Source organism: Gekko japonicus, unplaced genomic scaffold (genome assembly GCF_001447785.1).
Source record: "Gekko japonicus isolate JY-2015 unplaced genomic scaffold, Gekko_japonicus_V1.1 scaffold1720, whole genome shotgun sequence".
Classification (NCBI taxonomy): Eukaryota; Metazoa; Chordata; class Lepidosauria; order Squamata; family Gekkonidae; genus Gekko; species Gekko japonicus.
Window position 1 is genome coordinate 34,656 of NW_015173723.1, and position 17,998 is coordinate 52,653.

A 17,998-nucleotide genomic window follows, 5' to 3' on the forward strand; every position below is an offset into this window, starting at 1 on the left:
CTGGGCAGTGTTCAGGGCCCCCCCCTGTGTCCACTACTAGGTCCCCCTTCTTGCTCTCCAACCTGTGTGCCCCACCTTCCTGTGCATCCTTCCTCTGCCCACTCACAAGCTCTCCCACTCACAACTGTCCACACTGTCCATCAGTGGCAACCACAAGCTCTAGATGAAACACTGTCTGGGGCAGGGATGCTCTGTATTCTTGGTGCTTGGGGGGCAACAGTGGGAGGGCTTCTGGAGTTCTGGCCCCATTGGTGGATCTCCTGATGGCACCTGGGGTTCTTTTGGCCACTGTGTGACACAGACTGTTGGACTGGATGGGCCACTGGCCTGCTCCAGCATGGCTTCTCTTATGTTTGGGACAGTCATGCTCTGTGTTCTTGGTGCTTGGAGGGACACGTGGGAGGGCTCCTGGAGTTCTGGCCCCATTGGTGGATCTCCTGATGGCACCTGGGGTTCTTTTGGCCACTGTGTGACACAGAATGTTGGACTGGGTGGGCCACTGGCCTAATCCAGCATGACTTCTCCTATGTTCTTGTGTCCTGAGCAGTGATGCTCTGTTTTCTTGGTGCTTGGGGGGCAACAGTGGGAGGGCTTCTGGAGTTCTGGCCCCGCTGTTGGACCTCCTGATGGCCCCTGGGTTTTGGCCACTGTGTGACCCAGAGTGTTTGGACTGGATGGGCCATTGGCCTGATCCAACATGGCTTCTCTTATGTTCTTATGTCTGGGGCAGTGATGCTCTGTCTTCTTGGTGCTTGGGAGGGGGCAACAGTGGGAGGGCTTCTGGAGTTCTGGCCCTGCTGGTGGACCTCCTGATGGCCCCTGGGTTTTGACCACTGTGTGACACAGAATGTTGGACTGGAGGGGCCACTGGCCTGCTCCAGCATGGCTTCTCTGATGTTTGGGACAGTCATGCTCTGTGTTCTTGCTGCTTGGGGGGGGCAAGAGTGGGAAGGCTCCTGGAGTTTTGGCCCCACTGGTTGACCTCCTGATGGCACCTAGGTTTGGGCCACTGTTTTGGACTGGGTGGGCCTTTGTCCTGTTCCAGCGTGGCTTCTCTCCTGCTCTTACACCTGCATATGCCCCTTGCCCTAGTAGGGCTGGGTGGTGGGTGCAGCCAGAGTGCCTCTGCCGTGGTCACCAGGGATGCCAGAGCTTTGTGCAGCACCCACAGGCCCTTCTCCAGCAGCACATGCAGCTGGGAAGAGAAGTGACGAAGAGCACTCACGAGCAGGCCGTGGAAGGGTGTGAGTCCAGGCATCTGAGGAAATCCGTGAGTAGGGAGTCAGCAGCAGTGGGACCTTCCACAGTCTGTGGGCCCTGGCAGACGCCCCCACCTCAGGGGATGCGGATGGCAGTCCTGCAAGCCATAAGAACAATAAAGAGAGTACCACTTGAACACATGAAGCTGCCTTGTACTGAATCAGACCCTGGGTCCATCAGAGTCAATATTGTCTACTCAGACTGGCAGCAGCTCTCCAGGGTCTCGGGCAGAGGTCTTTCCCATCATATTATTTATTTATTTATTTATTTTTCAGATTTATACCCCGCCCTCCCCCGTAGGGCTCAGGGCGGCTTACAGGGCAAGAAATCTTGCAGATAAAACATACTGTTCCAATATTAAAACATATTATACAATTTAAAACCATCCGATACAAATACAATTAAGGTGCTCAATGATCTTCCATTTCAAAACCCCAGAAAAGATGACGGACCATGTCCAGGCATTCCCAGTGGTCATTTAGTGGCTTCACTATTTATTTAGATGTTAACAAGTTCAGATGTTCCCTTCCTAGGGCCTCTTCCACCCCCCATAACGACACTATAGCGGGGGGGGGGAGTGGCGGTGGCGGCGACCCCTACTCGAAAGCCTGGTGGAAGAGCTCCGTCTTACAGGCCCTGCGGAACTGCATCAAATCCCGCAGGGCCCGGATCTCCTCCGGGAGCTCGTTCCACCAGGCAGGGGCCGCCACCGAAAAGGCCCTGGCCCTTGTAACGACCAGTTTTGCGTCTCTGGGGCCCGGGACAGTTAGTAAATTTTGGGGCCCCGACCGTAGTAGTATATTCTGCCAGGTCTCTTAACTGGAGATGCCGGGGATTGAACCTGGGGCTTTCTGCATGCCAAGCAGATGCTCTCCCACTGAGCCACGGCCCCTCCCTAAAGTAAAAGCTAGCCAGGTGCAAACAGGCAAGTCTTTCTTCTCCAGCACGGAAAGGCTTTCCTTTCCTATAAACGATTGGGATGAATCCAACATCTTCATTTCTGGTTTCTGTTCAGTGTGCGTTCTCTAACGTGGTGTTTGTCTTTTGTCCTCCTGAATCTCAGCCTCTTCCCAGCAGTTTGGGAATCGCGCCGGCCGGAGGCAGAAGTCCCCCCTGAAGACCCCCGCCCCACGGCGGTACGCTCCCGTGCCCGTATCGAAAGACGCCAAAATCTCTCACAAAATGGCCAAGCGAGAGCAGCCGGTTGGACAAAAAGAAAACGTGCTCAGGTCGCCTGATAAAGAGGCTCCAGGTAAGACAGGGAGGAGGGTTCAAAAGCTGGGTGTTGTGGTTAAGTAAGAGAGAGATCTGGGAGAACCGGGTTTGATTCCTCACTCCTCCTCCACTTGCACCTGGCTGGATGACCTTGGGCAAGCCGTAGCTCTGATAAGGGCTGCTCTTGAAAAAGAGCAGTTTCTGTCAAGAGCTCTCTCAGCCCCACCTGCCTCACAGGGTGTCTGTTGTGGGGAGGGGAAGGGTTTGTAAGCCGCTCTGAGACTCCTTCGGGTAGTGAAGGGCGGGGTATAAATTCAATCTCCTCTCCTCTTCTTCTTCTTCTTCTTTTCTTCCCTGTTTGTTGTGGCCATGCCCGTGGGCTACCATGGCCCGATCCACCACTTGAGAGCCGGTCTGGTGTAATAGTTAAGGGTGTCATACTAGTATCTGGGAGACCTGGGTTCGAATTCCCACTTGTGCCACAGAAGCTGGCCAGGTGACCTTGGGCCAGTCAGACTCTCTCAGCCTGACCTACCTCACAGAGTTGTTTTGACGGTAAAATGGAGGAGAGAAGACGGACATAAGCCGCTTTGGGTCCCCCTTGGGGAGAAAGGCTAGGTACAAACGGATTACATAAATAAATATCTGAAGAAGCGAGCCGCGACTCACAAAAGGTCCTCCCCTGCCACGAATCTTGTTAGTCTTTAAGGCGCGACTGGACTCTTGCTGTTTTCTACCGCTGCAGACAGACTTGACACAGTCACCCATCTTGAAATAATAAATGCTGCGCTTTTCCTTTTGAAGCCGTAGACCTACTGGGCTCCCTGTGCAATGTTATCCTCCAGCCTTTTTTTTTTGAGCGACATTCTTACTATTTGATAGCCCACCCTATCCCAAGAGCCTCGGATGGGGCCGCAGCGACAGTTTGGGGACATGTTGCTGACCTGAAATTGGACGATTGCTTGGGGGCCAGAAATAGCAAAGTCCGGAAAAATCCGAGAGAGATGCAACTTAAAAAAAAAAAAAAATCAGTGGGAATTAAATACTGTCATGCTATATAAAACTATGGAGCTGTCTTACACCATTGATCTGTTTAGACAAGCTTTTGTATATTCTGACTTGTAGTGGCTCGCAGGCCTCTGAGCCATACCTTCTCCAGAGCCCTCTGACCAAAACCCAGCTTTCCCCCTCTTATCACTGTTTGGTGTAGTGGTTAACAGTGGCGGACTCTAATCTGGGAGAACTGAGTTTGAGTCCCCACTCCTCCATGTCAAGCCAGCTGGGTGACCTTGGATCAGTCACAAGTTCTCTCAGAGCTGTTCCCTCAAGGGCAGTCCTCGAAAGAGCTCCCTCAGCCCCACCTACCTCACAGGGTGTCCGTGGCGGGGAGAGGAAGGGAAGGAGATTGTAAGCCACTCTGAGGCTCCGAGTGAAGGGCGGGGTATAAATCCAACCCCCCCCCCCCCAGTTTCTGTGATAGAAGTTAGAGGACCATTCAGCCTTCAGCAGATTTGTGGTGTGAAATTCTAGTGCCTAGGAATTGTGCCGGGGGGGGGGGAGTTGATTTTATTTACTTTAATTTATGTCATTTATTATGTTCCTTTCTCACTGAGACTCGAGGCGGACTATTCAGCCACCTTTCTGAATATCCTCCAGGCCCCCAGTAGGGGGCAGTCGCCAGAGGTGGCCGTGACTTCCAGGTGCACAGACATTCACATGTGCGCGTGCACATACATACGTATATATAAAATACAAAAAAAACCCCCAAAAAACAAAACAAGAGGTGTTCTGTGCACCAGAGGAAGGGACCGCCATTAGCTGAATGGAGCAGTAGGATGCCGCCAAGAAGAAAAAGAAGAAGAGATTGGATCTATACCCCGCCCTTCACTACCCGAAGGTGTCTCAGAGCGGCTCACAAACTCCTTTCCCTTCCCCTCCCCATAACAGACACCCTGTGAGGTAGAAGAAGAAGAAGAAGAGATTGGATTTATACCCCGCCCTTCACTACCCAAAGGAGTCTCAGAGCGGCTCACAAACTCCTTTCCCTTCCCCTCCCCACAACAGACACCCCGTGAGGTAAAAGAAGAAGAAGAGATTGGATTTATACCCCGCCCTTCACTACCCAAAGGTGTCTCAGAGCGGCTCACAAACTCCTTTCCCTTCCCCTCCCCACAACAGACACCCTGTGAGGTAGGCGGGGCTGACAGAGCTCTTGACAGAAACTGCTCTTTTTCAAGAACAGCTCTTATCAGAACTATGGCTTGCCCAAGGTCATCCAGCAGCTGCATGTGGAGGAATGGGGAATCAAACCCGGTTCTCCCAGATTAGAGTCCGCACACTTCACCACTACACCAAACTAGCCAACATGTTTAGCCACAATAATTGCTCTTACGACATTTTTTGAAGAAAGTATGAGGCAGGGTGCGGTTGTCGTGGACAAACATTTATGAAAGTTCTATAACCATAGAAATGGGGGCGGGCCTAATAAATGCACCTGCTATACCTTCCTGTTGGCTGCCATACTTTTCCCCTTCTAGGTGGAGGAAGATTTCTGGAGCAGATTCTGAATGCTCAAGAATCCCCCTTTGGCCAGAGTGAACCTTCCTGGAAGGAGCCGCCCGCCGACAGTAAGATGCCCTGGCCGCTGGGAAGAGAGAGGTAACCAAGGGTCTCCTTCGCTCCTTCCGGTTGTTCATTGGTCATGTCATCGAGAGAGGCCGAGTCGGACCTTCGTTGCAGTCCCCAAAGCTGAGCGATGCTTTCAGCTGACCGGCGGTGGTGTCTTGCTCTCCGTTCAAACAGCTGAAATGTTTAGAAGAGGTTTCTCTCAATATAGCACTGCTTCTTTAAGGTCGTTCATTCCCTGGCCGAATGAGAAAAGGCAGGGTGGGTGCAAAGTGCCGTCGAGTCGCAGCTGACCTACGGTGACCCCCAGCAAGGGGCTTTCGAGGCCAGTGAGAAGCAGAGGTGGCTTGCTATTGCCTGCCTCCGCAGTGTCTTAGAATCATAGAATCAGAGAGTTGGAAGGGGCCAGACAGGCCATCTAGTCTAACCCCCTGTTCAGTGCAGGATCAGCCTAGAGCGTCCCTGACAAGTGTTTGTCCAGCCGCTGCTTGAAGACTGCCAGTGAGGGGGAGCTCACCACCTCCCCTGGCAGCCCATTCCACTGTGGCACAACCCTTCCTGTCAAAACGTTTTTTCCAGTTTGAGAGAGCCAGTTTGGTGTCGTGGTTAAGTGCGCGGACTCTAATCTGGGAGAACTGGGTTTGATTCCCCACTCCTCCACTCACAGCTGCGGGATGAACTTGGGCAAGCCATTAGCCGTTCTTGAAAAAGAGCAGTTTCTGTCAGCACTCTCTCAGCCCCACCTACCTCACAGGGTGTCTGTTGTGGGGAGGGGAAGGGAAAGGAGTTTGTAAGCCGCTCTGAGACTCCTTTGGGTAGTGAAGGGCGGGGTATAAATCCAGTCTCTTCTTCTTGAAAAAGAGCCGTTTCTGTCAAGAGCTCTCTCAGCCCCACCTGCCTCACAGGGTGTCTGTTGTGGGGAGGGGAAGGGAAAGGGATTGCAAGCCACTCTGAAACTTTTTCAGGCAGTGAAGGGGGGTATAAATCCAATCTCCTCCTTCTCTTCTTCATCTTCATCACCGTCTTCTTTGTTTTCCTCCTCCTCCTCCTCCTCTTCTTCTTCTTCTTCATTGTCTTCGTCTTCTTCCTCCTTCTCCTCCTGTTCTTCTTCATCTTCCTCCTCCTCTTCTTCTTCCTCTTCTGACCAATGTGCTTTCCTTCCGAAACTATCTCCATGCCGTGTGTAGTCTTCTTTACGCTGATTCCTGAAACCCTTATCAAAGGCTACAAGTCAGCGAATGGGTCCATCAGCCTGGATTGAGCTCTGACTCGCAGCGCCTCCCAAAATGAAGCTGTCACCTCCCTGACTGTTTGAAAACATCCTTCTGTGCAGATCAGTCGCCCCACAGGCCAAGCCCTTCCCTGTCCTCACCAACCCGGCTCAAGATTTCAATCCGATCGAGAGAACAGCGAAGAAGGCCGACGACGTGCTCCGGGACCTCGGTCAACTGAGGAGGGAAATGCAGGGCATTCTGCAGGTACAGGAGGGGCTCCGTGGTCTCTTGTCCGACGCTCCCTCTAAACTCTGGAGTCCCGTGAGCAAAAAATTCTACTTTGTGAGCTACCGGCATGAAAGCTGTGAGCGAGCGATTTGGCTGCTGCATCAATGAGTTTGCTGTGGAGCCATCCCTTCCTGAGCTGAGACAAAAATGGGTGAGCCGGAGGCTAGAAAACCGTGAGCTGGCTCACACCAACTCAGCTTAGAGGGAAGACTGCTCGGAAGGGGGGCCACCAAGGAATTCCAGGGGTCGCTATGCAGAGGCAGGCAATGGCAAACCTCCTCTGTTAACCTCTGGCCTTCAAAACCCCATGGAATCACAAAGGGTTGGCTGCAACTTTCAATGCTCCCTCTAAGCTGTGGAGTCTTGTGAGCAAAACTTCTATTTTGTGAGCTACCGGCATTAAAGTTGTGAGCGAGCGATTTGGCTAATGCCTAAATTCGTTTGCTCTGGAGCCATCCTTCCTCAGCGAAGACAAAAATGTGTGAGCTGGAGGCTAGAAAACCGTGAGCGAGCTCACACTGACTCAGCTTAGAGGGAACACTGCTCTCATCCAAATACGGACCAAGGCTTGTGAGCACCTGCTTAGCTTCCGAGTTCTGACGAGATGGGACGAGCCTGGGCCGTCCAAGTCGGCGAGAGATGAACAGAGGTGGTTTTGCCATTTCCTGCCTCTGCGTCACAACCCTGGTACTCCTTGGAGGTCCCCCATCCGTATACTAAGCTGGGCCGACACCGCTCAGCTTCCGAGGTCTGACGAGATCAGGGTAGCCTGGGTCCATCCAGGTCAGGGCTGAACAGTTGGTAGCACAGAGAAATGGAGTGGCTCCCCGGCATCTCAGGGATGCCAGGCCTGGAGAGAGAGGGTGCCTTCGGGCTTCGGCTCCAGAGCACTGATCTCTGCTTGGCTGTGAAGCAAAAACAGTCTCGCGCAAGTCGGTTCCCTTTAGCTGCACTCACTGCGCAAAGTTGTTCTGGGGATAAATTGGGGCAGCCGTTGTGATGCCACCCGGAAGTGACGTCATCATGCTGGGGGTGTGGGCCTGATCCGGCCGTTTTCACAACAAAAATTCTCTATGCAGAGGTAAGGAAGGCTGAAATCTGAATAAAAGATGCCCATCTACAGGGAACATATTTCTAATCAAAGTCCTGGGGTAGATATGCATCACCTCCCTGATCCCTGACTGGGAAAGCCCCCGCCAAAACGGCCCCCAATCCGCCAGCCGTGACAACCTTAAAGACTTAATAAAATTTGTGGCAGGGTATGAGCTTTTGTGAGTCAGTGCTGACTTCCGTTACAGTCTTTTATTTCTTTCTTAACAGGATGCGAAGGAATGGAAATCAGACATGAATGGTTTCATGAAGGTACTGGCTTTATTTTTGTCGAGTCATCTTTCCTCAGAGGCCCCCAAATAAACAGATTTTTTTTTTAAAAAAGAAATCTTTGTGTTATTTAAACTCCTCTAAGATTATTAAGTGTTCTATTCTTAATAAATGAAGTATGTCTCAAAGCATGCTTGTGGTGTGAGTTCTGGGTATTGTGTTACTTACGAATGCAGCACTTGTAACTTCGCGTTAGAATGTTTAAGAAGCCTTTGTGTGTGTTGTACAAAGATAAAAAACGCAAGGGCAGACCATCAGATAATTCACAAATTTCAGAAGTTACCGATAGATATCAGTCTATTGCAGCATAATAACAATGGGTCCGTTAATAATGTCGAATTGGCTCAGGTGGTTAAGACGCTGAACTGCAGGCTGCGGAAGGTCAGTAGTTCAGCAGTTCGAGACCCGGGTGCCGCAAGACGGAGTGAGCTCCCGTCTCTAGTTCCAGCTCCTGCCAACCTAGCAGTTCGAAAGCAAGAAATTGCAAGTAGATAAATAGGGACCACTTCGGTGGGAAGGTAACACGTTCCGTGCGCCTTGGGGTTTAGTCATGCCGGCCACATGACCACGGAAACGTCTTCGGACAGCGCTGGCTCTTCGGCTTTGAAACGGAGATGAGCACCACAACCCTAGAGTCGGACTCGACTGGCTTTCGAGCAAGGGAACCTTTACCTTTACCTTTATAGCAGTGTCCAAAAGACCTTAAAGTCCACAAACAAGGCAGAGGATGTCCCATAGAACAAGGAGACTTCTGCAGCCGAAGAAAACGCCCTTCCTAGGTATGCCAGACGTTTCAAAGCATTCTTCCTCAGCTGTACGGCTGAAAATTGGAACCTGATTTCCACAATAATCTAGGCACAGCTCATGTCTCGAATGGAATCTGTGACACATTGTTATTATGTTGCAATAGACTGATATCTATCGGTAACTTCTGAAATGTGTGAATTATTTGATGGTCTACCCTTGTGTTTTTTATCTTTGTATATCGTATACGCTTGGGGTCCCTCTTGTTTGGTTTATGTGTGTGGCAGCGTTGGGTTCCTTTTCTGCAGCGTTTCATGTGAAACACGAGATTCTGAGCATTGTAGGTGCGAGGTCCAGAGCCAAAAACAGATAACAGACCAGCTCAAATACACTAAAGGGGTTTCAGGCGGGTTGCCTTGTTGACCTGCAATAGACAAGCACCTTAGAGACGGACAAGTTTTCGAGGGTAGTAAGATTTTCGAGAGTCAAAGTTCCTTTCCTCCGATATCTCAATCTTGCTGGCCTTTCAGGCGATGCTGGACTCAAATCATGCTCAGTCCAAACAAGGCATACTAGTTATCCCTGCCATATTCTGCAGTGCTTGCTGATATTTTATTATTCATCTGTTTGATTTAAAACATTTATAAGCCACCTTTCTACCTTACAGGGACTCCAGGAGGCTTAAGATGTAAACTGTATAAACTGCATTGAAAAATGCAAGTTAAAATCGATAAGTTAAAACTGCCGGTAGGCAGAAGAGCAAATCCAGTGCCAAAATGATGTCAAAAGAGCCCTGCTGGATCAGACCAGGGGTCAGTCCAGTCCAGCATCCTGCCTCACATAGTGGCCAGCCAGTTCCTCTCGAGGTCCAACAACAGGGCAGAGAAGCCAAGACCTTCATTAGAACAACGAAAGAGCCCTGCTGGGTCAGACCAGTGGCCCATCCAGTCCATCATCCTGTCTCACATAGTGGCCAGCCAGTTCCTCTGGAGGGCCAACAACAGGGCAGAGAAGCCAAGACCTTCATTAGAACAATGAAAGAGCCCTGCTGGATCAGACCAGGGGCCCATCCAGTCCATCATCCTGTCTCACAGTAGTGGCCAACCAGTTCCTCTGGAGGGCCAGCAACAGGGCAGAGAGGCCAAGGCCTTCCCCTGATGCTGCCTCCTCGCTCTGGGATTCGGAGGTTGACTGCCCCGATCGTGGAGGTTCCCTTTAGTCACTAGGGCTAATCCTTCGTTATCCTTCATTAATCTAATCCGCTTTTAAAGCTGTCCTGTTGGATCGGACCAGGGGTCCATCTAATCCATCGTCCTGTCTCGCACAGTGGCCACTCCTGCAGGCATATGTTCGGACCGGCCAGATCGCCAGTCTGTCCGGCAAGGCCCCCTTTAGATTCGTAAGAGCTGCTTTGTTGATCTTCCCTTTCAGCCAAAAGAACCGGTTCCCCCGAGCCTTCCTGAAGCTCAGCCACTCCCCAAGCCGTCCATTCTTCAAACGGCCACAGCCCCCAAGTCCATAGTGAGGGACGCTGAAAGGATCCTGAGAGTGGTGCGCAAGAACAAGAAGGTTCTCGAAGAAAACCTGGAAGCCATCGTTCGTGCCAGGGACGGCACCGCCTTGCACTTGTTCATCGATGCTTTGACTGCTAACAGGTGGACTCGGGCTGCTGCGCTTCTGTAGTGTGTACAGTGTGGTGTCGTGGTTAAGAGCGGTGGACTCTAATCTGGGAGAACCGGGTTTGGTTCCCCCCTCCTCCACATGCAGCCAGCTGGGTGACCTTGGGTCAGTCACAAGTTCTTTCAGAGCTGTTCTCTCAAGGGCAGCTCCGAAACAGCTCTCTAGTCTCACCCCCACCTACCTCACAGGGGAAGGGGAAGGAGATTATAAATCGCTCCCAGACTCCTTTGGGTAGTGAAGGGCGGGTTATAAATCCAATCTCCTCCTCCTCCTTCTCCCCTCCTCCTCCTCCTCCTCCCCTCCTCCTCCTCCTCCTCCTCTTCTTCTTCCTCTTCCTCCTCCTCTTCCTCCTCTTCCTCCTCTTCCTCCTCCTCTTCCTCCTCTTCCTCTTCTTCTTCATCTGCCTTCACTTCCCTGCGTTAGAGAGCCTGGCTTGGATCCACTGGAAGATTCCCACATGTGCTAGGGTACCTGTGCAAGCAGAAGTGTGGAGAAAAAATAGATTAAGGATTAGGGTTGCCAGCCTCCAGGTGGGGCCTGGAGGTCTGGGATGACAGCTAATATCCAGGCGACAGAGATCACCTCCCCTGGAGAAAATGGCTACTTTGGAAGGTGGACTCTGTTGGCAGTGAGGTCCCTCAGCTCTCCAAACCCTTCCCTCCCCGGGCTTCACCCCCAAATCTGCAGGAATTTCCTAATCCAGAGCTGTCAACCTCATTAAGCATTGCCTATCTCAGACTCCCTTTTCTGCTTGTGAAACATTTTATATGAGCAATTTCTGGGCACGAATGTCTAGGGATGGGCACAAATCACATTTTTTTGTGGTTTGTGGGTGAACCACGAACTGGGAGGTCCGTTCACAAACCAAACCAGTTCGTATCGGTTTGTGACCCCTGCTTTCTGCTCCCCGTTGCTTTTCTCAGGGGAGCAGAAAGCAGAGTTTTCCCCGTGAAAAACAGCTGAGCGGCCAGGGATCAGAAAGCAGGGGGTTTAAATTTTCTCTGAGCCCTTTTAAACCCGTGCTTTCTGCTCTTCACGAACTGCCTTAAAATCCATGGAAGTTCGTGGCAGCTCTCCAGTTCGCAAGCCTCACTTTGCAAACCACAAACTGGCCAAATTTGTCATGATTTTTCGTTCGTGAGCTGGTTCATGCCCTTCCCTAGTAATGTCTGAGCACCGGTGTAGTGTGGTGGTTAGAGTGGCAGACAAGATCTTGGCAATCGGGTCAAATTCCTGCTCAGGTGCGACAGCCCAGATTCAGATCTTCACTCAGTGAGGTTCATGGCTCTGGGAGAACCTCGGGCCAGTCGCTCTCTTAATCTCCGCAGGGTTGTTGTGGGGGTGGGGGGGAACTTCACATGCTTTGACCTTCACGGAGGAAGGATGGGATAAAATGTATAGAACATTAGAGAGCCAGTTTGGTGTAGTGGTTAAGTGTGCGGACTCTAATCTGCGAGAACCGGGTTTGATTCCCCACTCCTCCACTCGCACCTGGCTGGATGACCTTGGGCAAGCCGTAGTTCTGGTAAGAGCTGTTCTTGAAAAAGAGCATTTTCTGTCAAGAGCTCTCTCAGCCCCACCTACCTCACAGGGGGTCTGTTGTGGGGAGGGGAAGGGAAAGGAGTTTGTCAGCCGCTCTGAGACACCTTCGGGTAGTGAAGGGCGGGGTATAAATCCAATCTCTTCTTCTTTTACCTCACAGGGCGTCTGTTGTGGGGAGGGGAAGGGAAAGGAGTTTGTCAGCCGCTCTGAGACACCTTCGGGTAGTGAAGGGCGGGGTATAAATCCAATCTCTTCTTCTTTTACCTCACAGGGCGTCTGTTGTGGGGAGGGGAAGGGAAAGGAGTTTGTCAGCCGCTCTGAGACACCTTCGGGTAGTGAAGGGCGGGGTATAAATCCAATCTCTTCTTCTTTTACCTCACAGGGCGTCTGTTGTGGGGAGGGGAAGGGAAAGGAGTTTGTCAGCCGCTCTGAGACACCTTCGGGTAGTGAAGGGCGGGGTATAAATCCAATCTCTTCTTCTTTTACCTCACAGGGCGTCTGTTGTGGGGAGGGGAAGGGAAAGGAGTTTGTCAGCCGCTCTGAGACACCTTCGGGTAGTGAAGGGCGGGGTATAAATCCAATCTCTTCTTCTTTTACCTCACAGGGCGTCTGTTGTGGGGAGGGGAAGGGAAAGGAGTTTGTCAGCCGCTCTGAGACACCTTCGGGTAGTGAAGGGCGGGGTATAAATCCAATCTCTTCTTCTTTTACCTCACAGGGCGTCTGTTGTGGGGAGGGGAAGGGAAAGGAGTTTGTCAGCCGCTCTGAGACACCTTCGGGTAGTGAAGGGCGGGGTATAACTCCAATCTCCTCCTCCTCTTCTTCCTCTTCTTCTTCTAACTGCACATATATTTTAAAGGTAGAGGGGTTTTGGGGTTCTCTTTTAGAAACTTATTTCTGAGGCTTTTGAGTTTCAGTTTGCTGTGTCCCTGTAAATAATTCTTGTATTCGCATGGTCTGATTATTGGCACATTGATGGCGCAGATCTGTCCAGCCCCAAGAATTGCACATTGTGAATAGTCTGGTAAAGGGCCAATATTAAAAACCTAGTTGAAACTTATAATACACAAAAATACATGTATTTATTAGAAAGACAGTTGAAAACATAAAAGGGTCCAATGAAAGCCTCATTAAAAAGTATTAGTGGCCTAAACACAAGGGCCAATACACATGACCTGACGCGTCTCCGCCCTATTGGGGCCTTCCTCAGAGGCACACGTAACAATAATACATATTACAATGAGATAACCGATAAGTTGACACTGGACCAAGAAAAGGAAGGTTAAGCAGCAAGATCTAAAGACACAAGACAAAGATGTTTGTGAGGCCTCTTAAAGATGAAAGTCATGTGTCCGGTGCCAAATGCACAGCTGCTGAATTAGAACATCTTCCAGTTTAGGTCCAAAAAGTACCTGTGTGACTATCTTCGAGCCGGAGTGTCCTCAAGCAAATAACATTGTGAATGATCTTCAGTTCCCAGTGTTTCGAGGAGGGGAGGAAAAACAACATTTGCAGTGGAGCAGACTTTTTGTCCCTTTGACACAGAGACGCGAGTGCAATGAAAAGAGAATAGCTCCAATGATGGGATTTTAAAACAGTGACCTTTTTTTAAAAAAAAAAAACCCCACACTAACAGATCCAGAAACAAAATGCAAACAAGTCTGCTCACTGTTAGAGAACGTGGGCAAAGTAGGAGAGGCAGGGCTATTTTTGGGCAGGAACGCACAGGAACAGAGTTCCGGCTGGCTCCCGCGTTGGCCACGCCCAGCAGGAACTCATTAGCATAATAGGCCACGCCCAACAGCAGACACTCATTAGGATTGGCTACTTTAGGGGTGTGTGGCCTAACATGCAAAGGAGTTCCTGCTACAAAAAAAGCCCTGGTTTTGACAACAAACAAGGTAAACAGAATAAGAAGCAAAAGGTGGGTGTGGCTGGATGACCACACTTCTGGTAACACGGGGGTGCAGCCTAGTATGCTAATGAGCTGTGCTGTTAGGGTGTGGCCTAATATGCTAATGAGTTTCTGCGGTTGGGTGTGGCCTATTATGCTAATGCGTTCCTGCTGGGCTTTTTCTACCAAAAAAACCCCCTGAGGAGTGGCAATTCTGAGCTGATCCAGGCACACGCCGAGGATAGTGTCTTTGCCTGCTTCTCTCTCTGTCTGCCTTGCTCTCGCGCTCCTCTGGTTCCCTGCCACTGTGCACTTGGTCCATGTGGCCGCCGTGGTGGAGGAGAGGGTTAGTCTAGCGGAACTCAGCGCAAGCGTGTGATGGCGTCTTCGCCTTTTGTCTTTCCCCTTCATCTTTCTAGGGATGTCCTGGAGGAGATACGGGTCAGAAAGACCGTCGACGAATGGATTAAAACACTCAGCTTGGAAATCCAGGTGCGTTTGCCATTAGCCGAGCGAAGTCGCGGGCTACCTCCGCTTTGGAAAGCCCACCTCATATTGCGATCACTGAATGTCCTAACAGCCGCTGTAGTGACGCCGGCGGAGACCCAGGGTTGCCAAGATCATTACAAGAGCCAGTTTGGTGTAGTGGTTAAGTGTGCGGACTCTAATCTGGGAGAACGGGGTTTGATTCCCCACTCCTCCACTTGCACCTGCTGATGTGACCTTGGGTCAGTCACAAGCTCTGGCACAGCTGTCCTTGAAAAAGAGCAGTTTCTGTCAGAGCTCTCTCAGCCCCACCCACCTCACAAGGTGCCTGTTGTGGGGAGGGGAAGGGAAAGGACTTTGTAAGCCGCTCTGATACTCCAAGTGAAGGGCGGGGTATAAATCCAATCTCTTCTCTCTCTTCTACAAGGCTGCAAAGCTGGAAATCCCCAGTTTGCGCCTCTCGTCTGCCATAAACCCACATGGGTGTCCAAAGCCCGCCAGCCCCCCCCCCTTTTGACACCGTGAGGATAAGCCCACAGGGCTGTTGTGGAGATTGCAACATAGTAGCCGTGTTGGTCTGTGACAGCAAAATAAAACAGAAGTCTGGGGTAGCACCAGGAACGGGTTGGGGAGGCGGAATGGCCCTGGAGCAGGTCAGGCAGAGGCCTCTGTGGTGCTGTAGGCCCAGTGGCAGACCTACATTTTTGGGACCCTGAAACTCGAGCTGTTATGTTTTGTTTTGTTTTTCATTTTAAAGACTTTATTGAATTGAACAATTACATACATGTACAACAAGACTTTGGAATAATATTTATAACAAATTGTGTAGGCCGAATGCATGGGATAGAGCAGGTAGAGAAAGAGGTACTTTTCTCCCTTTCTCACAATACAAGAACTCCTTGTGGGCACTCCATGAAATTGCTGAGCGGTCGGGTTAGAACGGATAAAAGAAAGTACTTCTTCACCCAAAGAGTGATTAACACGTGGAATTCACTGCCACAGGAGGTGGTGGCAGCTACAAGCATGGACGGCTTCAAGAGGGAATTAGATAAACATAGTGGCTCTTAGCCACAAGGTATAGATAGGAACTCTCAGTCTGGGGGAAGTGATGCTCTGTCTTCTTGGTGCTTTGGGGGGGGGGTCAACAGTGGGAGGGCTTCTAATGTCCTGGCCCCACTGGTGGACCTCCTGATGGCACCTGGTATTTCTGGCCACTGTGTGATACAGAGTGTTGGACTGGATGGGCCTTTGGCCTGATCCAACATTGGCGTCTCTTATGTTCTTATGAATCAACAATAAATATATACAAAACTAGATTGATAGAGCGTTACACTTACAACTTCATAACCATATTATTAACACTCCAACTTGTCAGCAAACGATAGCGTACTGCAACAAGTTAAGCACGGCTTGTAGTATGTATAACTGAACTGAATCATTAAGTAAATAAATATATAAATAAATTAATACAAATAAAAATACAAATTGTAAAAATAACAGTCACAAATCAAGAATCTAAATATCAGCTCCATTTATGGAATTGGGACCATTCAGAAGAGATATATTGTTGTTTAGATAGTCAAGCACTGGATACCATTTTCCTGTAAACTTATCCTGGTTTGAGCTTTGAGACATATAGTTCAGTTTGTTTGTGACTGCATCCATTAGATAGTGATTCTATAATTTCCAGAACCATACCTCCACATTTGGTTCTTTAGCATCCGTCCAATAAAATGCTATTGCCGTTTTGGCAGCGTCCAACATAACCTCAGTGGTATCCCTGTGTGATCTAGCAGTTACTTCCTGTGGCCAAGCATTTAAGAATAAAATCTCTTGTAAAAATGGGATTTGTACAGAGGTAACAACCTGAATGATGTCTAATATTTCCATCCAAAATGTCTTAATTTTTACACAGCGCCGCCAGCAGTGGGCAAAATCTCCTGTTTGCTGGCATTCTTTCCAACACCTAGGGGATTTCACAGGTGATATATAAGAGAGTTTATGGGGTCTTGCGAAGGTGTGAAACAGGGTTGTGTGCTGGCTCCATCGTTATTTAATTTGTACATCAACGACATAACAGAGATTCTCTCAGGTCCGCAATTTTCCCCTCCAGCACTGGGTCGACAAACAGATCTCCATTCTTCTTGGTGCGGATGATAACGGTTTTAATATCCCTAACTAAAATTGGTCTGAGAAGACTTCTACAGTGAGGAAGCGCGTAAAATAAATTACGCAAAGACCGAAGTTACGGTCTTTAGGAGAAAACCTAAAAAATCTCGATGGACCGTTCTTAGCGACCCTATCGGACAATGCAAAGTATTTATTGGGGTTTTTTTGTTTTTTTTAATCCCCTGAAGACAGGGTAGCTTTATTGATTTTTTGTTACACCCTACAAACTATAAAGAACAGAAAAGGGGAGGGAATAGCACCCCAGGATTAAAGAAAGTAAATTTACCCACACTATGACTAAAAGCCCAAGAAAGGAGATCATTAGCAGTTAGTATCCAGTTATAAGTATTTATTGTTTTTAAGCGCTTTTGTTGGTTGTGTGATATTATTATGTGGCGCGCCGCCCCGAGCCCGGCCTTCGCAGGGAAGGGCGGTTTAAAATCTAGTTTAGTGAACAACTAAAGAATACCCCTTGATTGCGGCTTCCGTGTTTTGTGTCCAGGATGAAATGGCAAGGAAAGCCCGGGAGGAAGGCAGACCCGACGAGGAGCTCCGAAGGACCCAGCAGACGGTCAGGCCCGTGAAGGCCAGCAGGGAAACCAAACCGGAACCTCGGCATCCCCAAGGGAACGCGGCCAAAAGGACCCTGCCTGCCGCGAGGCCCGCTCTGAAACCAGCACGTAATGTGAGAACGCGAAGTTTGGGGGGTGGTAACCAATGTTCCCTCTAAACTGTGCCATCTTGTGAGCAAAAATTCTACTTTGTGAGCTACCGGCATTAAAGTTGTGAGCAAGTGACTTGGCTGCTGCATCAATTAGTTTGCTCTGGAGCCATCCCTTCCTGAGCGAAGACAAAAATGTGTGAGCCGGAGGCTAAAAAACTGTGAGCTAGCTCACACTAACTCAGAGGGAACACTGGTGGTAACCGTCAGGGAGCGTAAGGGTCGCCAGGTCCCTCCTGGCCACCAACGGAGGATGGGGGGGGCTTACTGGGGGCACGGGGGGGCAGGCTGTGTCGCCAGCGATGTATCGGCATCACTTCCGGCATGTACCAAAAGTGACGTCAGCACTTCATGATGTCCCGGCGACACTCTGTTATTTGGGCAAGGACTCTTTGGTAAAAATCACTTCTGCCATAGAGTTTTTGCCCAAATTCCAGAACGTTGCCCAGATGTCGCTGATGTCCCTTCTGGCACACACCGGAAGTAATATCACCCTGTCGCTGGTGATGTAGCCTGGGCCTCCCTCCTGCTCCTGGCAAGTCCCCCTGCTGGCAGTGTTCCCTCTAAGCTGAGTTAGTGTGAGCCATCTCACAGTTCTTTAGCCTCCGGCTCACACATTTTTGTTTCAGCTCAGGAAGGGATGGCTCCAGAGCCAACTAATTTATGCAGCAGCCCAATCGCTCGCTCACAACTTTAATGCCAGTAGCTCACAAAGTAGAATTTTTGTTCACAGGACTCCACAGCTTAGAGGGGCAATTGCCTGCCGGCCAGCTGATCAGTGAC

General features: G+C 50.1%; 1 protein-coding gene across 1 annotated transcript in view; it reads left to right on the top strand.

Annotated features, from left to right (window-relative positions):
• Positions 1 to 17,998, top strand: part of KIAA0586 (KIAA0586 ortholog) — a 145,513-nt gene that overhangs the window by 15,144 nt on the left and 112,371 nt on the right. The window contains exons 9-14 of the mRNA XM_015423372.1: positions 2,324 to 2,512; positions 5,013 to 5,133; positions 6,434 to 6,578; positions 10,158 to 10,381; positions 14,259 to 14,331; positions 16,997 to 17,179. Coding sequence (XP_015278858.1) covers positions 2,324 to 2,512; positions 5,013 to 5,133; positions 6,434 to 6,578; positions 10,158 to 10,381; positions 14,259 to 14,331; positions 16,997 to 17,179 — 935 coding nt within the window. The remainder of the gene's footprint in view (positions 1 to 2,323; positions 2,513 to 5,012; positions 5,134 to 6,433; positions 6,579 to 10,157; positions 10,382 to 14,258; positions 14,332 to 16,996; positions 17,180 to 17,998) is intronic.